This window comes from Lolium perenne, chromosome 4, assembly GCF_019359855.2.
Source record: "Lolium perenne isolate Kyuss_39 chromosome 4, Kyuss_2.0, whole genome shotgun sequence".
In the NCBI taxonomy this organism is placed as follows: domain Eukaryota; kingdom Viridiplantae; phylum Streptophyta; class Magnoliopsida; order Poales; family Poaceae; genus Lolium; species Lolium perenne.
Window position 1 is genome coordinate 205,212,381 of NC_067247.2, and position 25,682 is coordinate 205,238,062.

General features: G+C 46.1%; 1 protein-coding gene across 1 annotated transcript; it reads right to left on the bottom strand.

Annotated features, from left to right (window-relative positions):
• Positions 1-2,369: 2,369 nt before the first annotated feature.
• LOC139839256 (uncharacterized) lies at positions 2,370-5,336 on the bottom strand. Its single transcript, XM_071829306.1, has 3 exons — positions 4,793-5,336; positions 4,106-4,201; positions 2,370-3,295 (listed from the first exon to the last, which is right to left on the bottom strand). The coding sequence occupies exons 1-3, from the start codon at positions 5,334-5,336 to the stop codon at positions 2,370-2,372; spliced, it is 1,566 nt and encodes a 521-aa protein (XP_071685407.1).
• Between the last annotated feature and the right edge of the window lie 20,346 nt (positions 5,337-25,682).

Sequence of the window (25,682 nt, forward strand, 5' to 3'; positions counted from 1 at the left end):
CGCGTCTCGAAGAGTGTGAGTTTCTCCTTGAACTCTTGGCGTTGTGTCCATAGGTTGTGTTGAGTAGCCAACCTCTCGGTGTTGCGAAGGACTTCTCCATCCCTTGGGTCATCTCCGTTCCTATCCATGATGGAGAGACAAGAACTATGTTGTGTATGTTAGTGGAAAGAGACTACCTCGCACTCTTACCAAGGTAAGATAGTATTGAGGCAATCAACCAAGCCAAAAACAAGATCAAGTGTATCGGGGACACACGCAAAACCACACGCAAAAGCTAGCAAATATGGTGTTAGGTGAGTGTTGTGGAAAGCCAAAAGACAAAATCCAAGATCGAGTATGTTGTTAAAAGTGGGTGAGGTCCAAGAATCCAAATGTCAATGTGAAGATCACTATAAACACGGAAAAGTTGTGGAACACACACACGGGATAAGCGGGGTTAGTGCAACCGCCAAAAGTGAGCGGAAAAGTGTATGTAAAGGTGCTCGGTGTCACACTAACACAAGGATAGTCAAAGCTTTGGTTGCAAATGAAGAGACAACAAGATTCACACGCGGCCTCTCTTCTCTTCTCTCGTTTGCTTAAAAGCTTATGACTCTTTTGTACACGGTGGCACTTGCACTCTTTTGTATCTATGGTGGCACTTGCACACTTTTGTATGTATGGATGTATGGTGCGACTTGCACTCTTTTTGTGTTTTTGGAGCTTTTTCACGCACTATGTTAGCGTTAGCCTCGCTTTTGCTATCTTGCCACACGAGTGTTTGCTTGGATGCTTTACTCCACACGACACACACACCTCACAATCGGGGCCGCGTGCAATGTCTTGCAACACTAAACAAGCAATGCTCGATAGGATAGATCGCAAAAGGAAGAGGGTTACAAGGGAAAACTGCAAGTTATACCTGCGATGATGGTGGTGGTGGTGGTGGTGGTGGTGGTAGCCGAAAACGAGCTCGGAGGAGGGCGCGGAGTGGCACCTGGTCTGGGGGCCGGTTGGACCGGTCTCTGGACCGGCTGGTCCGGTTGGCGCCCGGTCGGCCGGGTGCTGGGCCGGCTGGTCCGGTCTGGGGGCCGGTCAACCGGGTTTCGCGGTTTCTCTCTCCTGTTCTTCCCCAAACCAAAACCAAAAGAGCAAATCGACGGGAAACGATGGAATTGGAGGCTAAAAGTTGGGGAAATAGTAGATCAAGCACAACAACACCGAATCCACGAACCAAAACCACTCAAAACGCAACCAAATCACAGATCGGTCAAGAGGCAATTTGGGGCTATTTTTGGGGATTTTGTGGAAAATTTTCTAGAAACGAAATCGGGTGGGTGGAGGGTCAAAATCGCGGTAACCAAGAGCTGTTGATACCATATGATGTGATCTGAGATCAAGGATTTGGCCCGATCTCGCGATTTGACCCCGAAAACCAAGGGAAGAGGTGGGAGAACGTGAGGAACACGAAGAACACGAAGAACGCCGGTACTCACGCACGCACACCAACCCGATACACCCGATGCTTACCCCCGTGGCTCGATGGACCACGCCAATAGAATCACCCGGAAGAGGCACGCGGCAGAATTCCCGGTGAGAGATTGGGGTTGGAGAAGAAGAGATTGGTGAGGGAGAGAGAGTAGCTTGTACTAGAATCTCACTCAACAATATCCAAATCAACAACCAGGATGCCTTGATTACAAAGGGATGCTAACCCTAGGGAGACAAAGCTCAAAGTAGTGTTTAAGCTCAATTCAAGTCTAAGGGGTAAAAGGAGGGGTCCAGGCTACTTATATAGGCATACATGGCCAGCAAGGCGAAAAGGTACGCAAGTGGATAACTTAGGCAGTTTGGTGAGTCATTCCCGTCAAATCCGGTTTGGGGCCGGTCAGACCGGGCCTGTGACCGGGTGGTCTGGTCCTGGGGCCGGTCGACCGGGCTTTAACCGGAAACCTCACAAGTTTCCGTCCGGTTGCCTTCCGGTACGATGCAGGGAAATCCGGTTGGGCGCCCGGTTGACCGGGCCTGGGACCGGATGGTCCGGTTGTGGGGCCGGTCCGACCGGGTCCTGGGCCGGCCAGCGTTCTTCTCTTCCTTTGAGCGCTTCGAGTGACGTCGGGTCCCGCTTCGTGATCATCTCCATGTCCCGCTGCTCCTCTCCTTCCCTTGACCATGGCGTATCCTCCTCTCCGGGGTCTTGATGCGCCTTGTACCTAATGACACATAGCACATCGGCATGAGGTAGCTTTCCGTCCAAAGGGGTACCGAGATCAAGGGTGGTCAGGAGCGAGTTCACCTCATCGTGTAGCGCTTTAACCCGAGCTCGCGTCATCGGTCCACTTGGGGGACTTGTTGGTCTTGGTGTGGAGGTGTCCGAAGGCCACCCCGCATCACTGCATCTTGAGGAACTTGACAGAGTTGTTGCGAGTACGACGTTCAGCTTCATCAAGAATCCGAACGGGATGCTCTTTGTAGGAGAGGTCTTCTTGGAGGTCGATGGACTCGTGATCAACTGCACGGCCCGGATCTTTGAAGCACTTCTTGAGCTGTGACACGTGGAAGACATCGTGCACTTTGGAGAGCTTCTCAGGGAGTTCAAGGAGGTAAGCGACTTCACCACGCTTTGCTAGAACTTTGAAAGGACCAATGTATCTTGGCGCCAGCTTGCCTTTGATACTGAAGCGATGAGTGCCCCTCATAGGAGTAACACAAAGGTAGGCTTGATCACCAGGATGATATAACATATCACGGTGCTTGCTATCATAATAGCTTTTCTGCCGAGATTGTGTTATCTTCAGATTATCACGAATGATTCGCACCTTTTCTTCAGCCTCGTTGATGACATCGGGGCCAAAGATTTTCCTTTCACCGGTTTCAGACCAGTTCAGAGGTGTTCTGCATTTGCGACCATAGAGAGCTTCGAAGGGTGCCATACCCAAACTGGCTTGATATCTGTTGTTGTAAGAGAACTCAGCGAATGGAAGACATTCTTCCCATTTCATGCCGAATGAGATAACACAGGCACGGAGCATGTCCTCGAGAATCTGATTGACTCTTTCGACTTGCCCACTCATTTGCGGATGATAAGCTGTGCTGAAGAGCAGATTAGTTCCCATAGCTTTCTGAAAGCTTGCCCAAAACATGGAAGTAAAGATACTTCCGCGATCAGAGCTTATTTCCAAGGGAACACCATGAAGAGAAACAATCTTTGCAGTGTAGAGCTCGGCTAACTGACTAGCAGATATTGTTTCTTTGACAGGAAGGAAGTGAGAAACCTTGGAAAGACGGTCGATCACCACGAAGATAGCATCATTGCCTTTTCGAGACTTTGGAAAACCAGTTACAAAGTCCATCTCAATCTTGTCCCATTTCCACTCAGGAATTTTCAGGGGTTGGAGGACACCAGCAGGTCTCTGATGTTCTGCTTTGACACGGCGACATACATCACATTCTAAGACATAGCGAGCGACATCCCTTTTCATCGTAGTCCACCAATAGGTACACTTGATATCGAGATACATCTTTGTGCTGCCAGGATGGATAGAAAGAGGAGTGTCGTGAGCTTCTTTGAGAATGAGGTTTCTCAGGTCTGGATCATTTGGAACAAAAAAACGACCTTGGAAGAAGAGAGTTCCTTGATCATCAAGAGAGAAAGACTTGTACTTGGGCTTGTGCATATTCTCTTTGATATTCTTGCTACAAATATCTCGCAACTGTCCTTTTCGGATCTTATCTTCAAGAGTTTGCGTGATCACCAAGTTTGCAAGGTAGCCTTGGGGGACGAGCTCAAGATTCAATTTCCTAAATTCTTCATAAAGAGCAGGTTGAGTTTCTTGAATCATGAGATTGTTGCAATAGGACTTGCGACTAAGGGCGTCAGCCATGACATTAGCTTTGCCTGGAGTGTAGTTGATAGACAGATCAAAGTCCTTGATGGTTTCCATCCATCTCGTTTGACGGAGGTTCAAGTTGGGTTGTGTGAAGATGTATTTGAGACTCTTATGGTCGGTGAAGATCTCACATTTGTTGCCCAACAAGTATTGGCGCCATGTTATTAAAGCATGTAACACGGCTGCAAGCTCAAGATCATGTGTGGGATAGTTGAGTTCATGCTTTTTCAACTGACGAGAAGCATACGCCACAACTTGACGTTCTTGCATGAGGACAGCACCTAGTCCATGAAGAGATGCATCACAGATTATCTGGAAAGGTTTAGAAGTATCTGGAAGAACAAGGACAGGTGTGGAAGTGAGCTTCTGCTTGAGAAGATCAAAGATTTCTTGGCATTGAGGAGACCAAAGGAACTTCTTGTCTTTCTTCAGGAGATAGGTAAGAGGCTTAGCGATCTTGGAGAAATTCTCAACGAAGCGGCGGCAGTAACTTGCCAAACCGAGGAAACTTCTAACTTGCTTGACATTCTTCGGAGGAAGCCATTCAACGATCGCTTTGACGGTTTCAGGATTGACAGCAATGCCTTTTCCTGAAATGACATGGCCAAGATAGATGACTTGAGGAAGCCAAAATTCACATTTAGAGAACTTGGCATAGAGACGGTGTTCACGAAGCTTCAGGAGGATGAGGCGAAGATGCTCTTCATGCTCCTCATTGGACTTGGAGTAGACAAGGATATCATCGAGATAGACTACGACAAACTTGTCGAGGTACTCCATGAAAATGTAGTTCATCAACCGGGAGAAAGTGGCAGGAGCATTAGTGAGGCCAAAGGACATGACGGTGTATTCGTAGAGACCATAACGAGTTTTGAAGGCTGTCTTGGGTACATCCTCTTTGCGGATTTTGATTTGGTGATAACCATTTCTCAAATCCATCTTAGAGAACACAGTTGCACCTACAAGCTGATCAAAGAGCTCATTGATGCGAGGAAGAGGATATGTATTCTTGATCGTTTTCTCATTGAGAGGACGGTAGTCAACCACCAATCGATCAGTTTTATCCTTTTTCTTCACGAAGATGGTAGGACATCCCCATGGAGAAGTGCTTGGCTGAATGAAACCAAGTTTTTGCAACTCGTCAAGCTGCTTCTTGAGTTCAGCCAACTCATTGGGACCCATTTTGTATGGCCGCTTTGAGATAGGAGCTGTTCCAGGCTCTAGTTCAATGACGAACTCAACAGCCCTGTCAGGTGGCATACCTGGAAGTTCTTCAGGAAAGACGTCAGGAAAGTCGCAAACCACCGGTATAGACTCAAGCTCCGGAAGAGAACTAGGATTCAAAGCAAAGATCTGAACGGAAGGTGTCAGAGAAGGTGTATAGGTCAAGGTTCCTGATGAAGTAGGAAAAGAAACTGAATTGTTGGCGCAATCAATGACAACTTTGTTGGCCTTCAACCAATCCATGCCAAGGATGACATTAATGCCAGAGTTTCGAAGGAGTATCAAGGAGGCGAGAAAGATATGGTTTCCAATTTGAATTTGGTTACCATGGCTTATCTTCGAAGATATCATTTGTCCTCCGGGAGAGTGAACCAAGAGATTTCGTGGCAAGGAAAACACAACAAACTCTTGCATGTGCGAAACTTTAAGAGATGAAAGAATGTGACGCTCCGGTATCAAATAGAACTATAGCTGAAAAAAAGGGTTGATAGGAAGGCGAGGAACCATTTGTCTTGTATAGCTGAAACAGAACTTTTGCTGAACTTGAGATCTGCGTGGAACAGAAAGAGGGTTGGGAGGGCGGGAAACAAAACCTTCGGACTAGGCGCGTAGGTGGGTTGCGCCGGAACAACAAGATCAACACATTTATCGAATTTAACAAAACCCAATATTAGTGCTAACGAGAACTTCAGAGTAAACATGAATATGACAAGATATCTTCAAGGTACAAGAATTCAAGTACACGAGAGGTAGCCATAACATGTAAAAGATTAGAACGATAGCAGCAACAGTACGTCACAAAGATACCTTGCGAGGTTTATGAAGTGCAGCTATACAGAAGTTTTTGCAATAGCAAGTGTCAATAACTTGGGTCGTGTTGACACTAGTTATGCATATTGGAAGGGAAACAACAAGGCATGAGCTTGGCGAAAACAACTCCGGGGAAGGAAAATTGATATATGCACCGGAACAAAAAGTGGTCGAGATAGCAACGGAACAACAGAGAGAAAACACATTAGTATGAAAATACCAACATGGCAAAGGAGCAGATTATATGTGGAGATTGACAACGGATGATAATGAAGCAACCATAGTACAAAAAAAATTCAAAATACTTTTCCCTATGGCACTATGGTTTCCCACAAACACGTCCAAGCCTAGATGAAACAAGATAAGAATAGAGTAAAACCGTTGCACGTCCTTACTAGAGGGAGGGTGGGTGGGGTAAGAAATAAAAGGAGAATTCCTACTCTCGCGCACAATTTTTCCTATGTAGATAATAAAATATGAGTTTCTAGACACAACTTCGTCCGCTGCAAAGGGGCTCCTAAAGGCAGTCCTGCTCTGATACCAAGTCTGTAAGCCCCAGGAGTAGGAAAACCCAGAGCGCGCAGGTAAGAGGGGTTTACGTGCATGAGGTCACTACAAAGGACCGTGAGGTCGCCTCACATTCCCAAGCATATGGGTAGGCCAAGGAATAGCTCGACACGCCCATGCACACAACACCCACCTCAAAGGCTCACGATAGGCTTTCCAAGCCTGAGTGCTTCACCTTCCTATGCACTTCACACATACACACACTGTGCACATGATACGAGGGGTAGAATACAGCTTGAATATCACAACATGACTATGTATGACACAAAAGATGGAAATAAGGTTCATATATATAGAAACGCTCTAATGAGCAAGATCCAAATGACACTCAGAGGACACATGTCCCAACATTACATCATACATAAGATAGCCAAATAGTCTGGGTACAGACAAGAACCAAATGGGACTAAGAGTCCTGAAGATAATCAAGCGGTGTTCCCATAACCAACATGCCACAGGCTGCTGCCTTAGGAACAATCCTGCTACGCAACGAAGTCATCATCCGTGAACTCGACAAAGTAGCCTCATGCGTACTGATCATCATCTGTCGTACCTGTTTGTCGAAAAGCGTGTTCCAGAAAAAGAGGGAGAAAAACGAGGGTAAGTACCAAATGGCACGTACTTGCGAGACAAGACCAGCTATGCTTGCTGGTGGGCGGTGTAAACTTTGCCCGGCTATATGTGGAGTTTAGCGGCAGCAAAGCACTATCCAATAGAGACACGCTACAACATCCGTCTAATAGAGAAGGTGAGAGAACGCATATTCTAGCAGTTCTATACTCTGCAAACAACAACCCAGCCAATGCGACCCCCCTTAGCCAAGAGGTACTAACAAGGCACTCACACAGTTGACAATTTTATATCCATTCCATTATAATAGGGCTAACTTACTATGCAAGTAATTAGCGACAACTTTAGGTGTAAGTTGTTCTATGATCGAGTTAAACAGCTCCAAGTCGTCCATAACCGCGGACACGGCTTATCGATAAGATTTACCCTGCAGGGGTGCACCAATGTTACCATACACGCATGCTCAAACCCGCATAGTCAAGTGTGGAGTCTCACAACAAGACCGTTCCCAGATCTGCAAGAATGCCTAGGGGGGGCCACCCAACTAAGCTACCCGTGATGAAGTTCGGCCGTACTCCGAGACGGACCCAGAGGTTGCGTAGGTGTCTAGGCGGGCACTAACGGCCAAGCACTAGATAAGTCGTCTAGCAATTATGCAGTGCAGTACAGAAATACACCACCCGAAGGCAACAGGAAGTAAACACCCGAAGGCAACAGTAATAAATATGTGTGCACCAAATAAAACCAAGGTTGTGGCCCCCTTTTCAACAGACTTGAGAAAAGGTAATGGGTGATGGGGGGTCCCGATAAATCCTCCCACGTGTGGTTAGCGCGCTCAGTCTTAGAAACAGATAACAAGAACTCGGGTCCTAGGGGACATTAGCAAGTCAAAGTTCCGATGCTTTCGCAAAGGGGCTCACTGATGCCTCTGCAATATTATTATCCCTTAGCAATTTTAGTTGTAGCAAAAGTTTTCATCATCATTTTGAAAAGGTAGTACATGTGTCAACATCCCAACAAGATATCCCGTACAATTCGAGATATCAACAAAAACCCTAAACTCGCCTACGACTCGCAAAGCTGGCAATCAACAAACAATAGGTAGGGCGAGGAAGTGTATCTCGGAGATATAGGTAACAGGTGGAGTAGGACACGTGACACAACAGAATCGCAACATAGGGATAGCAATAGATCAAAAGAGCATGTAAATGTAAAAATAGGTGAAGGGGTGGGCTCGCCTGTCAGATCAGAGGTAGAAGCACCGACACGATCCTCCTGGGGTAGTCGTACTCCTACTCGTACTGCTCTGCGTCGGCGTCTACTCGAGAAGAACCAAATAGCACATACAAGAAGAGTATGGCACAAATCAATACAAGTAAGTACAATGCGCAATATGATGCATGATGACATGGCAAGATGATTGGTGCTAGTCAAAATTAAGTGGGGTGCTCATATTTCACATGAAATGATAAACACCCTCACATATAGTTTTTGTTCATATTACATATTTAATTTGGACAATTCAGAGATGATGCCAATGATGCATGAGAATGCAAGATTTGAAATCCTCTCACTTTTCTTATGAGAATAGACATAAAGTTTGTAGAATTTGGAATTGTAGAAATGTAGTTTTAAATACTTTGAAAAGTATCCAGATTCCAAATTTTCAGAAACAACAAAAAAGGATTTGGTTTAACGCGCCCTAGGGGTTTCGAACCAGGGCTGCACGCGCGAGGGAGCAAGGTGGTAGCCAGTGTGATGCTGCTCGAGTTTTGATACAACAAAGGTGATATGCAAGGTAAGGTTGTGCCCCTCGCTAACTGAATTTTTAACACTTGCTAACTGTCACGTGACACTTGCAGGTGATTTGTGCACGCGTTTTAAAGCATCTAGAACGAGGAATCTGGAAAGCCAAACTGAGAGAACTCGACGTGTTGAGCTTGCTGGTTGTGCCAAGATTGTAAGGAAGCAGGTATGAGTGGAGACGGACCAGCGTGGCGACGGAGCGGCTCGTCGGAAAGTAGGACTGCGACACGGCGAAACTGAATCTGAGAAACGAGATCTGTTTCTTGTCCAGAGGAAGATGGCGTCGCCGTTTCTTGACCGTTTTGGATGATTCCAAGTCGAGGAGAAAGAGGGTCCTGCCATGTATCCAGAGGTACCAAGAACGCGTGTGGAGGTGGACAGGATCACCGGCGGGAAACGTCGGAAAACAACACCGTGAACCAGATGAAAAAAGGAACACCTTATTTCGTTTTTCGTTTTTGTTCTCGTTTTCTTCCTCGATCTCTGCAATGATAGAGTGATGCATGGAGTGCAAGGGTGAGGTGTGGAGGTGTGCTCACCCTGGGGCTCGTCGGGGAGGAAGAGAAGCAGAGGGGAGCCGCCAGAGTCGAAGAAGAAGTAGATGCCCGTGGTAGACGTTGCAGTTCTTGACGAGATCCAGGCGTAGGCGTGCTCCGTGAAGAAGACGAGGCGAAGAGGAGGCCACGGTGGTTTTATTCCACGCCTCAGGTGAGGTCGCCGGAGTTCATGGTGGCAGCGCGGTAGACGGTTGACATAGGCATCCCCAATGGGCCTGCCGAAGATAGTACCCGGGGTTTACTGAAGGCCCACGACTCGAAGAATAAGAAGAATCGGAAGCCCAAATTGTTATTAAGGAAAGCTAGAGTTGTATTAGGAGATAATATTTGTAATCTTGCGGGATGAGTTGGAAACCCTCCCGGACTCTGTAACTTGTACATCACGAATCCCTCGGCTCCACCTCCTATATAAGGGGGAGTCGAGGGACAAAGAAAGTGTCGATTCATTGTCTCACAAATCCTAGTTTTCATATCGTCGAGTACTTTTTGGCTGAAACCTTCGAGATCTACTTGCCCTCTACTTCTAACTAAACCCTAGTCTACAACCCGTAGGCATTGACAAGTTAATACCTTGTCAATTGGCGCCGTCTGTGGGAATTAGAGGCTTCAAGGATCTGATCTCGATGGCACGTTCAAGATCGTCGACTTCATCAACAGCAAGCAACGCACTGGATCGAGGTAAACAGATCGCAACTGGTCCTGTCGATTTTGTTCCTCACCCGCCCTCCCGTTTGGATGCATATGCGTATCTGGAGGAGCCTATGGAGATGACGTTCGGAAGATTCCACTTTCGCGTCGAGAAGGAGGGAGCGTATCGTCTCGAAATTCCGATCTCGTCGGGATTATCGGCGGTCGATTCCGATTTTTCGAACTCAACATCGTCAATCGAGTCAGGCGCGGAGGAGACTTCATCGCCACGCTTCATCAGCACCAGGGCAAGCGAAAAGCTCACCAAGATCTTCAGCGACATGTCCTTCGAGTCATCCGCGGACTCCTATATAAGCGATGACTCAAGCAGTGTTGACAGCTTCAACTTCATCGACAAATCCACTACAGTGGGCAAGGTCTTCACCAATCTTTATGATGGTGTCACCAAACCCAGCAGAGATCTGAATACAAAATATCATCAGATTTATGCCATCGGAGAGCCAAGCCGAGATCAGGAGGAAACGTCTGAGGCTTTCGATGATTTGGGAAATCCATACGTTGATCCCTCTGATTTACGACGAGGTCTAGGCAGCAAATATGTCGGACCTACACCACGTGTTAGGGTTCAACTCCCACAAGCAGCATGGGATAGAGCCGCAAGAGCTATGGATGGCTCAGAACCAATGGCCACAACAACCACGCCAGAAGAGTTGCAAGCATATCAATATAGGCTCGCACGAGCTGCAAGGAAATTGGATAAACAGACAGCTGCTCTGAACAGAAGAAGGGAGGCAGCCTCCGCATCAAGCAGGCGAAGAGCGGAGTTAAGTCGACAATCTGGAACTTCGGGAGATAGCCACAGGGAAGCTCGGAACAGAGCAAGATCAAGGCTACAAAACATACCTGAAGGAGAAAGAGAGCACTTGGTTCAAAACCTCGACATGTCTTTTATGTCAATAGACACGAGAGGGAATATCATCCCCAAGACACCAGAAGCTGGGTATATGGCGACACAGGCCTTTATCCTTGCATCCAGGCCACCTCCAGGAGATCCAAGGGAGGCATTGTATAATATGGCAATGGCAGGAGTCGGAGCCATGGGAACGGCGTTTGCATCAACACCTCCCGAAGGAACAGCAAGGCAAAATAGTCCACGACCTGCGGCAGCAGCAGCAGTTCCCGAAGGAACAAGTGGAGCAAGAGACACAGCAGCACAAGCAAGGGTGGACAGAGCACGGCAAAATAGAAGGGAACATCGGCATTCCCCAGAACTAAACGACGAGGATATGTGCGGTTTGCCATGCTTCACGAGGAGAGTCCGAAAAACTCGAGTCCCTTCGGGGTTTAAGCTACCTGATAACTTCAAAAAATTCGACGGCCTACAAGATCCAGAGGATTGGCTAGTTGATTACCTCGAGACGGTGAAGCTCACAGGAGGAACCAGAGCAACAGCTATGCAAAGCATTCAGGTACATTTAAGTGGAGCCGCGAGATCTTGGATCAAAAAGCTTCCTCCATGATCCATCGACAACTGGGATAGCTTCGAGGACGTGTTCGTCAAGAATTTCCGGTCCACCTGCAAAAAAACCTGCATCACTAGAGGAACTGAGAGCGTGTCGACAAAAGCCAGATGAATCAATGAGGAAATATATATCCAAAGGTGGAATATCATTAAAAACTCGGCAGAAAATATATCTGACGAGAGAGCAATAGACGCGTTTGTCGCAGGAATCAGGCGAGGATATTTTGTCGAGGACTTGGGGAGAACCAATCCAAAGACAGTATCCGCATTAATAGAGATAGCAAACAGATGGGCAGATGGAGAAGTTGCTGTGCACAACAAACGACATAGGTCACCAGAGGAGGACAGTGGTCGAAATTATCAAAATAGGCGACGATTTCCTCGGCAGTACTCGGGTTATGATGCCCCTGGGCAAATTTCGGCTGGCTTTCGAGCAAGCGCCGGAGGAAACAATAGAGATGATTATCAGAGGAGCAATGAGCAGCGAGGCGACAATAGAGACGACTCTCGAAACAACAGGCAAAATAATGGGCCAAGGTTTCAGAGAACTTTCGTGTCCCCCGAGGAGATGATGAACGGGCCGTGTCAGATGCATTTTTATCTCGACAACAACGGAAACAGACAGTCAGGACACTTGCAAAAGGATTGCCGAAATTTCCAAGCAATGTTAAGGTGGGCAGGGCACGCCAATGCCCAGGCAACACACAGAAATCCTCAAGGACCCAGGAGTGAGATCCACTTGCCACCTCCTCCCGCAATTACGGACGAAAATCGACACCAGCTCAGAATAGCGGCAGCACCTGCACCACCACCTTATGTTGATCCCAATTCTAACGGAGCGGTCTCGATGATTCAGAAAGGCAGGCCATCCAATAGAGCTCAGAAGGTAATCTCGCGATAGGTATTCATGGCAGAAAAGATGCCTCCACCAACGGTTGAGTATCTTAACTGGTCAGGGCAAGATATTGGCTTCACAATAGCGGATCATCCACAACAAGTTCCTCGACCAGGGCAGTCAGCACTTATATTACCAGCAGTAATCGCAGGATTCGATGTATCTCGAGTGTTCATAGATGGCGGCAGCAGTTTAAACCTTATGTATGCAGATACACTAAGGAAGATGAACATATCCCTAGCAAACCTGAAACCAACCGACACGCGATTCCACGGTATTACACCGGAGAAGCCGAGTTATCCGCTGGGGAAGATTAATCTCGACGTTCAGTTTGGGACCCGAGAAAACTACAGAATAGAGAGGCTGGAATTTGAAGTTGTGGATTTCCCATCACAATACCACGCTTTGTTGGGACGACCAGCATATGCCAGGTTTATGGCAGTACCACATTACACGTACCTGTTGTGGAGAATGCCTGGACCTAAGGGACCAATCACAGTCAAAGGAAGCTTTGCGCTAGCCGATAAGTGTGATAAGGATTTTCATCGACTGTCAGAAACCTTCGGGATGCAAGCAGAGTACATGGCGTCAAGGCTCACGACTGATTATGATGTGTTGCCAGATGCAGGAAGGCCAAACAAAGAATCAACTTTCAACACTGAGAAAAATTCTAAGGAGGTGCAGATTCACACGACAGACCCGAAAAAGACGACGTCCATTGCAAAAGACATGGACCTCGCATAGGAAAGCGCGCTCGTCGAGTTCCTCCATGAGCACTGGAAAATCTTCGCATGGTGTCCAGCTGACATGCCAGGAGTACCCAGGGAACTTGCCAAGCACCACCTAAACTTGGATCCATTAGCGAGACCAATCAAACAACCTTTGCGGCGTTTTTCGGAGCCAAACCGCAAAGCTATGCTGTCAGAAATCGATCGACTGAGAGAAGCTGGTTTTATCAAGGAGCTGCATACAGAGGCCACATGGGTAGCAAACCCAGTGCTGGTGCCGAAGAAAAACACTAAAGTCCTTCGCATGTGCGTCGACTTTACGTGTCTCAATAAACATTGTCCAAAGGATCACTTTCCCCTCCCGAGGATCGATCAAATTATCGACTCCACGACAGGATGTGAACGTCTTTCCTTCCTGGATGCATATTCTGGTTATAACCAGATCAGATTGAAAGAAGAAGATGAGGTCAAAACAGCGTTCATCACACCTTATGGCGCGTTTTGCTATAGAACAATGCCTTTTGGTCTGAAAAACGCGGGAGCAACATACTAGAGGATGATGCAGAAGTGCTTAGCAACACAGACTGGAAAAAACGTACAAGTGTACATCGACGATGTCGTCATAACATCAAAAAAGGGGACGATGCTAATCGAGGATTTGAAGGAAACCTTCGACAACCTCGACAAGTTCTGCCTCAAGTTGAACCCAACGAAGTGTTCTTTTGGTGTCCCTGCAGGAGAACTTCTTGGGTTTCTCGTTTCAGCAAGAGGGATTGAAGCAAATCCCGAAAAAATTCAAGCTATCGTAACAATGAGGAAGCCAACAAAGTTGAAAGAAATACAGCAGTTAACTGGGCGAGTCGCAGCTCTAAGCACATTTGTCGCTAGGCTGGGAGAAAAAGCGTTACCGTTCTATGCTTTAATCAAGCAAGGAGAGAAATTCCAGTGGAACGAAGAGGCCGATAGAGTCTTCGAGGATCTAAAGCGCACAATTTCGACACCACCAATCTTGGTGGCACCGAAAGAGAAGGAACCTCTCCTATTATACATCGCAGCCACACCTCAGGTGGTTAGCACGGCGCTAGTCGTTGAAAGAGAGGAAGAAGGAAAACTCCATGGAGTGCAAAGGCCGGTATATTTCATCAGTGAAGTTTTATCGCCTTCCAAACAGCGGTACCCGCAGTACCAGAAGTTAGCATATGGAGTGTTCACAACAGCATGAAAATTGCACCACTATTTTTCGGCACACCCGATAATAGTGGTCAATGAAGCACCTTTATCAAATATACTGAACAATCCAGAAGCCACAGGACGTGTCTCCCTTTGGGGAATAGAGCTTTCCCCTCGGGACATCACGTATGAAAAAAGAAAGGCAATCAAGTCGCAAGTTCTGCCAGATTTCATCGCGGAGTGGATGGAGCTGCAGAATACAGGACCCCCAGATTTGTCGAGAACTTGGACCATGAACTTCGATGGATCCAAAAGAGTAGAAGGAGCTGGTGCAGGAGTGGTACTCATATCACCTGAAGGTGACAAACTGAAGTATGTCCTACGGATGACGTTCCCAAACGCATCTAACAATGAAGCAGAATATGAAGCTCTTATACACGGGATGAAGATGGCGAAAGCTTGTGGCGCAACCCGACTAAAAATCTTTGGCGGCTCACAATTGGTAGCTCAGCAGGTTATGAACCAATGTGATGCAGTCAATGACAGCATGATGGCATACAAGGAAGTGTGCAGTGAGCTTGAAAAGCTGTTTGATGGATGCGAAGTAAATCACATCAGTAGGCTGAGCAACGATGAAGCCGATGTTCTCGCAAACATCGGGTCGCAGTGCCTCGCAATTCCGCCAGGTGTGTTTTGGGAAGAGATAGCTGAGAGATCCACAAAGCCAAATAAGGCGCAGAAGAAGTGGAAGGAGGAGAAAACTTCGGCGTCTCTCAAAGAAGCTCCAGACAAAGAAGAGGACCAGGAGCTGGTGATGATGGTGGAAGTCCCATGGATGCAAGCGTACATATCGTATATCCTAAAGAAAGAAATACCCGACGATCCAGTTGAAGCAAGGCGGTTATTCGACGATCCAAAGCCTTTACAGTGGTCAAAGGGGAGTTATACAAGCGAAGTATTTCGGGCGTGCTGCAAAGGTGCGCTACACCCGAAGAAGGAAGGATAATCTTAAAAGACATACACGAGGGAATATGTGGTCACCACGCGAGCAGTCGAGCTATTGCGGCCAAGGTTTTTCGGGTTGGATTTTACTGGTTGACAGCAATCGGGGATGCAAAAGAGGTAGTACGAACCTGCGACGCGTGCTAGAGATTCGCCGCAAAACCCCACTCTCCGGCAGCAGAGCTGATGCCAATACCATTGTCTTGGCCCTTTGCCCAATGGGGTCTCGATATGGTGGGAAAGTTACACAAGGCCTCGCCAGGAGGATATGAGTACATGCTAGTTGCTGTCAACAAATTCACCAAGTGGATAGAAGCAAAGCCGATAAATTCACCAGACGCAGCGTCAGCAATAAAATTCGTGAAGAGCATCGTTTTTCGATTTGGAGTACCTCACAGCATCGTCACAGACAATGGTAGCAACTTCACATCCAAGGAATTCAAGGCGTACTGTGCAGAAGTAGGCATCAACACTAGTAGGAAAAGCCTCATCAGTGGCGCACGAAAAATGGATTCTGTGGCGCATGGGAGGTGCGCCACAGAAACGTCGCCACAAAAATAAGGTTTCTGTGGCGCACCAGCCCATGCGCCACAGAACTAAGGTTTCTGTGGCGCACTTGTTCTTAGGTGCGCCACAGAAAATGGTGCGCCACAGAATTGGTTCTAAGTGCGCCACAGAATTTGCTTGTATTATACACGATTTTGTGCTGCCTGCTATACATATGCAGTTTATACACAGCAATACAGATACACAATACAGATACACAGGTTATATACAGCAACATTCAGATATAATATAAATATCATGTACATTGCACAGATATAACATAGACATCATCATCACATTACTTAGAGCCCGATCGAGATACATATATAGTGGCAAGTGTCAAATGTTTTGCATACAACTCTTAATTCATACAAAATTCACAATTTCGAGATACAAAGTAGTCTTCATCCGGTTCCTCCTTTGCTCCGTCATCTCTACCCACCAGGCTCGCTTGCATCGGGGTCCTTCATCCAGTTCCTACTATGATGAAAATGGAAGAAAGTGAGACCAACAAGTCCGATGCACAAGAGAAATGGAATAAATGCCTCATACATTGTTGGTCAACACAAATATTAACATTCAGGGACGGTGTAAGTGACCAAGTCCGATGCACAAGAGATTGATATTTGTGCTATCTTACCAGACTCACTTACGCCGCCCCCGAGTGTACGGTGACCAAACAGTTTAATCATCGGCATTTTGAAAATCTCAAAGCAAATGGAATGACAAAATGGAATAAGTGCCTCATACATTGTTGGTCAACACAAATATTAACATTTAGGGATGGCGTCAGTGAGGCCAAGTCCGATGCACAAGAGATTGATATTTGTGCTATCTTACCAGGCTCACTTACGCCACCCCCAAGTGTACGGTGACCAAACATTTTAATCATCGGCATTTTGAAAATCTCAAAGCAAATGGAATGACAAAATGGAATAAGTGCCTCATACATTGTTGGTCAACACAAATATTAACATTTAGAGATGGCGTCAGTGAGGCCAAGTCCGATGCACAAGAGATTGATATTTGTGCTATCTTACCAGGCTCACTTACGCCACCCCCAAGTGTACGGTGACCAAACATTTTAATCATCGGCATTTTGAAAATCTCAAAGCAAATGGAATGACAAAATGGAATAAGTGCCTCATACATTGTTGGTCAACACAAATATTAACATTTAGGGATGGTGTAAGCGAGGCCAGGTAGGATGCACAAGAGATTGATATTTGTGCTATCTTACCAGGCTCACTTACGCCACCCCCAAGTGTAGGTGAAAGGGGGGCTCGTCTACAAAGTATATTGCGGCGTATAGGTGACCAAACATTCTAATCATCGGCACTAAAATGGAAGAAAGAGCCAAGTGGTATCTCAACTAGATATCATATGCCTCATACTTTGTTGGTCGAAAGAAATATTAACATTCCGGGATGGGGTCAGTGAGGCCAGGTAGGATGCACAAGAGATTGATATTTGTGCCATCGCACCAAGGCTCACTGGCCCCACCCCAGAGTGTACAAGTGACCAAACAATTTAATCATCGGCACTAAAATGGAAGAAAGGCCAATGCAATTAAGAAGTAGCTAGTATATATGAACTAAATGGAATGCCTCATACTTTGTTGGTCGAAACAAATATTAACATCCAGGGATGGAGTAAGTGAGGCCAGGTAGGATGCACAAGATATTGATATTTGTGCCATCACACCAAGCCTCACTTGCTCCACCCCCGAGTGTACGAGTGATCGACCAACCATCTAATCATCGACAAGTAAATCACTTGGGGTAATGTTAAAATGTTTGTCTCCATATTTGGGAGACATTTTTAATATTGGAGTCTAGCTAATGGAAATCAAGAACTAGTCTTGATCTCCAAATGGTGATTAGAGGGAATTTATTCATCTTAAGCAACATTAGGGACAAATGGGATCATGCAAGGGACTTGGGTCATTTGGATCATAAGGCATCAATTAAGGAGGCAACCAGGGACAAAGGGAAACATTTGATGATCCATTATCATAGGCAACAAAGCAGCAACTTTTTCCCCTCTAATCTAGCTAGAGTCCTTAAAAGAAATCCATCATAAGCATGGTCAAATACACATATATAGCATGGGGCAGATGCTCCAAAGGGATTATATATTCATCACTTGGTAATTTGGAGAGCAAACAAGCAGTAGCCATATCACTCAATCCAATAATATAGTAATTTGGATCATAAGGCATCAATTAAGGAGGCAACCAGGGGACAAAGGGAAACATTTTATGATCCATTATCATAGGCAACAAAGCAGCAACTTTTTCCCCTCTAATCTAGCTAGAGTCCTTAAAAGAAATCCATCATAAGCATGGTCAAATACACATATATAGCATGGGGCAGATGCAGCCAAACAGCTCACCAGGTAGTGTGCATGCCCAACAGCACACAGCGGTGAGTCACCACATGCTTGCCAGGCCAAAATGGGTAGAATACCCAGTTTGTATCATCATCTGGCTACTAAGCCATTTGGTGGAAGCAAACTGAAGATCAGCCAGAAGGAAATCACCAAGGGAACATTGGTATGTCAGTATGGTGGTAGTCATGGATCAACCAGATAGCATGAGAGAGTCACAACAACAGCCACAGTAAAGGGGAGCCACCCTTGGACAACATAAAGGCTGTCAGGGCTACCTCAAACCCATAGGAACATTCACTAAGCCACTGCATCATAACCCAATAGGGCTCAGCATGAGCTAGGGTACCCAATCAATGATTGGCAACCCTCTAGCTACATCCAGTCCATCCATGAGATCATTACTGCTCAGCAGTTCATCTCATTTATCTAATCAATCAAGTTAAACTAACCAGATAAATGAAATGCATAATTAACAGTGCACCAGACTATTGCAAATGATCCAGAGGATACCACAGTAGCATACCATAGTAGCATTTCATGCATTTAAATGAACCAGTAGCATCAAAACCAACCAAATGTCCAACTAGCAAGCAATACCAAGTGAGCAAGTCTTCATTACCTTGTACAGGTTCAGACAAGGATTTATAGAACAAGTACGTAGAGGCGAGGCAGAGGCATAGACAATTTCTATAAGCATATAGAACACTCCAATTTCTATAAGCATAGACAATTTCATTGTCACATCTTTCTATAAGCATCACTAGCGGCAGCAGCAATGCATATGAACACCATATACAGTGTACGGTTCGTAACAATTTCATTGTCACATTGTACGGGTTCAGAACAACATATAGAACACTCCAATAAGCATCACTAGCGGCAGCGACAATGCATATGAACACCATATGAAGCAAAACGATTAGGGGCAATGCATCCGAGCAACAGCGGCAATACATCCGGAAGCGAGCATTTCGTCGAGCACGTTGTGCTCGCGCGGGGGAGGAAGAGGAGGGAGGGGAGGAAGAGGGAGGGAGCTCACCGACGACAACAACGATTGTGGCCAGGAGGAGCTCACCGGCGGCGACGGCAAGGGTGGAGGTCGCGCCGGCTCCCCCACCTTGACGCGACGGCGCCCCCACCCCGCGGCGGCCCCTCCTCGCCGTAGCGGCAGCTTGTGCTGCGGTGGCGGATGGGAGGAGCGTGGCGGCGGGCGGCCCTCGCGTAGGAAGGCGGCGGCGACGGCGACGGCGATGGCGACGACCATGGCGGCGCGCGGTGAGAGAGAGGGGAGAGGGAGAGGCGCGCGGTGCGGATCGAGGTGAACAGCGTGGGCGGGGGAGGGCACGGGATGATATAGCTAAGTTCCCTTAGTTCTGTGGCGCACCAGAACAAGTGCGCCACAGAATCAAATACTTCTGTGGCGCACCAAAGAAAGTGCGCCACAGAAACAGTAATTTCTGTGGCGCAGCGCACCGCGTGCACCACAGAAATACGTACACAGATAATTGGGGGTGACAGGTTGTGGGGCCCGCCAAGTTTTTGTGGCGCATGGTCGGCTGCTGCGCCACAAAATTAAGCTATTTCTGTGGCGCACCTTGCTTGGTGCGCCACAAAAACAGTTTCTGTGGCGCATTTTTAGTGGTGCGCCACAGAACTAAGCTTTTGCCTATAAGGGTTTTCCTACTAGTGCAAATTGCACTTCGCATCAGTTGGGCACCCGCAAACCAATGGTCAAGTCGAGAAAGCCAATGGTATCATCTGCAATGGTATTAAAAAGCGCCTGCTGGGACCGCTTGAAAAGGCTCGACATACTTGGCCAGAAGAATTGCCAAGTGTTCTGTGGAGTATTCAAACAACACCAAATACGGCGACACAAGAAACTCCGTTCTTTTTAGTCCATGGAGCTGAGGCAGTACTACCGATTGAAATAGAGCATGACTCCCCAAGAGTCACAGAGTATGACGAAGAAACTTCAAGAAGAGCTTTGGAGGACGATGTGGATGCACTCGACGAAGCTCGAGATGAAGTACTCTCACGAGTCACCAAGTACCAGCAAGACCTAAAAAACTACCACAGTCGACGATTGCGGCCAAGATCTTTCCAGGTCGGAGATTTGGTCCTACGGCTCAATCAGCAAAGTACTGAAAAGCTCGAGTCGCCACGGCTGGGCCCTTACATCGTCACAGAAGTAATCAAAGGAGGAGCGTACAGGATCAAGGACAAGAAGACAGGGGTTCCCGAGAAAAACCCCTGGAACGTGGCGCAGCTCAGGCGGTTCTACGCTTAGAGTCGAAATATAGTCATCCTCTGTAAAAATACAATGTACTGAAACGCCCGCGAGTTTTCAGACGCACTCTTTTCCTTTTCAGGGCACCGAGTGGGGCTGGAAAGGTTTTTAATGAGGCGGGCTCGCGGTGCTGCAATATAGTAAAAGATAGTGATGAGATACATCTTTTTCTTCGACAGGCTCGGGGGCTCATAACCCACAACAGCAAAATACATATATTCTCGCAAAACAGTAAATTCATCGAGACGAAAAAATAGTATAAGCTCCGGCCAAAGGCTCGGGGGCTTCGCAATATAGACTACACTTCACAATATAGAAAACTTCATCAAATACAAAGAATTCGATGAAAAATATAGACATAACTTTTGGCAATATAATACAACTCAGTCAAAGCCTAATATACTATCTATGGATAAACCTTTGTTATTTGCAGCAGTTGTCTTGTGATCAGCATAGCTCCCCTTGACAAAGAATTCAGAATCCATCCGAAGAAGTTCATCCATCATCGCTTCGGCTACAGGAGTCACCATGTCATTGATTTCGTCGATGTTATTTTTTCGTCTCGATTTCTTGGCCAGACACTCAGAGACAATCTTCGTCAGATCTAATTTTGGATGGCAGATATGTATCATGATCACGGCGAATCTTGCTCCAGCAGTCAATTGAGCTTGTACAAAGTTGTGAATACGAGGAGCATCCCGAAATTTTTCCATCAAACCAAGAAGAGTCTCGGGTGCCTCGTCTCGAGGAAACATTGTCTTATAAACAAGGGACAATGTTCTGGTGGAGCGATCAAGGAAATCGCGAACTTGACAGGCGCGGTCTTGAAACCTGACAATCTGTCGGGTCCGTTCTGGAGTGGCCCAGAATAAACAACCATGATCAAGAGAAAGGTTAACGAGAAGATTGGTCCTCGCGTTTACCCTTTCATCTTCAGCAGCAGCGTCGAGAAAGGAACCTATTTAGCGACAGCATGAGAAATTCAAGAAAGATATAGAAGAAAGATAGAAAAAGTTCTGGTTTGAACAAACATACCGGACATATTAGCACTGGCTTCATTCATCAATTCAAACATGGAATTTTCTTGAGTGGTTGCCTTTTCAGCTTCGGAAACAGCAGCTTCCTTGGCAGTTATGGCTTCTTGAGCTTGTTGAAGGGCAATTTTTTCTCTCTCGGATGCTTTGCGGGATTGTTCCATCATCGCAAGAGTTTGCTTTTTCATAGATTGGAGTTGTTGGCGAAGTTCTTGCAAATCTTGCGAGAAGTGCTTACTCGGAGAACTTTCGATAAGGTTATCCTCGACAAGTGTTATCTTCGAGAAGGAGGAAGCAGGAAAAGTATCGGCAGTATGAGGATTTGTGGAGTAGTTATCAAATATCAACTGAAAAAGAAAAATTCAGTATCAATGATCACGCAAAGCAGAATTCCATTAATCTTCGGAAAGGTTACACAGCTATTACAGAAGGAGTTTTCAAAAGAACTACTATGACAGTTGTCGCCAAAGCTATTGTGACGACAACGTCAAGAGAAACAGTAAAAAAAAAGATAGGACATTCTACTAGACCTCCGACTTCGACGAGCTAGGAGCATGAGTTGGCTTGCATCCAAGATAGGCGAGGATCTTCTTTGAGTTGGGCTTTGCAGCCCTGATCAGCGATTGCCATTTTGTGGTCTCCATCTCCTGTGTGTCGCCAACTTTGGTCCAGTCAACGTTTTGCTGGCTGTGAGCAACCAGGGCAACAGTTCTTTCAACGGCAACTTTCATATTTTCTTGGCGAAGCTTCAGTCCAAGATCTTCTGCGGGATTGAATCACTTGGCAAGAGCAAGAAAGGTTGCGGGTTCCTTTTTCTTCGGGAAGAAGTAAGGGTAGAGCCGCGACAATCCTTCCCTGGCCTGATCAATGCCTTCGTGTGCTTTATCTCCGTGAAACTCAAGGAAAGAAAGTGCATCAAGAAGGGGATCATTGTCGGGATCTTCAAGTTCATATTCTTGAGATGTTTCCCTGTCGAGGCAAAAATTTATTGGTCAACAAACGAGTAAAGAAAAGCAAGTCCAAAGAATGCAAAATAGCTCAGGCACTTACTGACAAAGCGACGGCTTTGTGATTCCAAGCACTTAGTAATCGCTTCTTCACGAGTAGATTGTGCGGTTATATGCTCGCTCAAAGCAGTTTCGGCGTCGTTAAGCCTCTTCTGAAGTTCTTCGACACCAGCAGCGTCTGCCTTGGCCTTGTCAGCACATGCCCTAGCCTTATTAGCATCTGATTCGGCCTTCTTACAAGCCTCCTCACTTTGCTCTAATTTTTGAGCAAGTGTGTCGGCACGTTTGTTGGCCTCCGCAAGTTTTTCTTTCAAAATAGTCAAATCCACTCAAAGTCACGACAAGAAAGGAATGAGAAGTCATGGGTAAAGAGAAGCAGAAAGACATTACCTTCAGCTTTGCTAGCATACTCACGGTACCCGACGAATTGGGCACCGAAGCGGATGAATTCCTTAATCAAAGGCTGTTAAAGACAGATAGAGAAAGAAAGCGTTAGTATAGGAAAAAGCGCGATAGCACAAAATGAAAAGAAGCAAACAGTGAAAACGTCGACAGGAAAAAGGTTGTTCAAGGACTTCCAAAAGAGGAGTCGAGGAGCTACCCAATTGTAAGGTAGGCTCTGTGATTGATTCCACCCTCGCCCTTTTTGGCGAAGGGACGAGGGGGCTTGCAGGAAGAGTAGGTTCGTCGGTGTTTTGTTGAGGAGGCGAAGATTCTTCTCCTTCAACTTGCACTTCAGAAACAACTAAAGTATGCGACGTACTCGTTCGAGCAGTCGCATCCATAGCTGGCGTTTGTTCCTCGTCACCACTACGGTTAAATGGCGATAGTATAAGAAGCAAGATAGACAAAAGTCTTCAAGAGTCAAAACAGTAAGAAACAAGGGGTAACTTACGAACTGACGAGGGCGTCAAGGTATGGATCGAAAGCTGCCTTCCGATTTGAAGGAGCAGCTTCTTCGGCTTTGGAGGTGCCGGAATCTTTGACGTCGGTCCTTCTCCTCTTGTTCCTTGGAGAAACAGCAGCATGAGGAGAGTGTGCCGATGCGGTAGCCTCGGAGTCAGCCTCCTTTTCAGAGGATCCCGCAGATTTTCGAGAATCTGCGGGTTCTCTCAGGGCAAGGAGCACCCTGGTTGTCATCAGTGGCAACGGCTCGTTCTTCGACTTCTCCACCTTCAGGAAGGGGAGGAAGAGAGACAAGATCTGGATGGTTCTATAAAAAGCAAAGGGGGATGTCAATAAAAGAGTTATGCAAAGGATGTCAAACAAAAATGAGCAAGTCGACAAAAGTTACCTTGGGGAGCACATTGGTGGCGCTATATGGTTTTACGCGACAAGAAGAGGGGACAGCATCTTTCTTGCTGAGGGAGGAGATTTTCCGGACAAGTTTTTCTAAGTCCTTGACCGACAAATCCACCAACAGGCGATCCACATCATTGTCGCCAGCATACTTCCAGAGGGGATTTTTGTGAGCTTGCAAGGGCTGCACTCTGATTCTAAGTAAATATGCCGTGATTTGGATACCCGACAGTTCTTTACCGCGGGTACTTTGAAGCTCGTGGATGCGAGTCATCAGTGCCTCCGTCGCCGTTTTTTCTTCATCGGTAGCCTCTGCATCCCAGGAGCGGCGGCGATAGATTTTCTCGGCACCATCAAAAGGAGGAATGTTGTCTTCAACAGACCCATGATTCTCCTCGTGGATATACAGCCATTTTTTGCGCCACCCTTGAACTGAGTCAGGGAATTTGACATCGATGTATTCGACATCAGGGCGAACGCAGATACAAACACCGCCTATGTTATAGGCGACATTGGCAGAGCCATTACGGCGACACAAAAAGATCCGTTTCCATAACGCCCAGTTAGGCTGGACGCCGAGGAAGGATTCGCAAAGAGTGATAAAGATGCGATCCCCTATACTTGTGGGTCATCACTTACTTTGAATGATCATGGCCTAGTTGAATTAAATGACTTTATGGCTATTTCTAGTCAAAGATATTGTCCAAAACTATTAAGAAATCTTGTGAGAGAGTTTCTCTCATTTAAATCTTGTCACCACCAATTTCAAATGAAGTAGAGACTCTGGTCAATTAGGTCTCATAAGAATTGTTGGTGATATTAAATCTTTGCTATGCTAGAATTAAATGGTATGAGGTGCTCACCTCATTTAAATCATTTTCTCAAAATGGTAAGTGTGAAGAGGTTGACTTGGGTCAACCTAGGTCACATATTAGGCATAAGAGAAATTAAATCTTAATAATATAATGAGAGGAAATTATTTCTCTGAATAATTCAAAGTAACATTCAAAATTAGTATGAGAGGAAATTATTTTTCTTAAATGATAAGAAGAACACATCCACCAACTCAATAGTAAGGTGTGATGCTAGTTTAAAGTGTGTAGCTCATGAGTGTGCCTAGTTTAGTAAATTAGTTTGGTATGATGATTGTGTACCCCGTATTCGTATTTTAGACGCTAGTACCGAGGAGTACCAGGAGGAGGAGGAGGTCTACTTCCAAGGAGAAGAAGACCACTTTGACCAATTCCCCAACCAAGGCAAGATAATACTCTTGCAAAGTGCAAAGCTCACCATGAGCAAGGCATTACCCATTTTACTTAATGTTTATGATCCTATTTCCCAGTTTTACCTTACAAGTTTTATTTACTTTTGTTTTATCAAAGTACTTTTTGATTTATGATTCACTTGGATAGTATTGGATTAGTACAAGAGTATCAAAGATTGCCTAGAAGCAAAGCAAAGTATTTAGCACCCCTCATACCTAGATGCTAGTGCTAAACTAAAAATGACTACTCTAGATGGGAACATGTGTTTATGAAATGATGAAGTTGAAAACCTTGGAATGATGAGTCATTTCCATTGAATGATTTTGAAGGTGAATATGACATGATTTTGACTTGGTGAAATGACTAAAACTGATGATTGAGTTGGATGCGATACCATTCCAATTTTTGAGTACCCCCACAATACCTGATTATGGGTAAGGCTTAGCTGGAAATTTATGTGTCTTAGTATGGGTTCCCTCTGAACA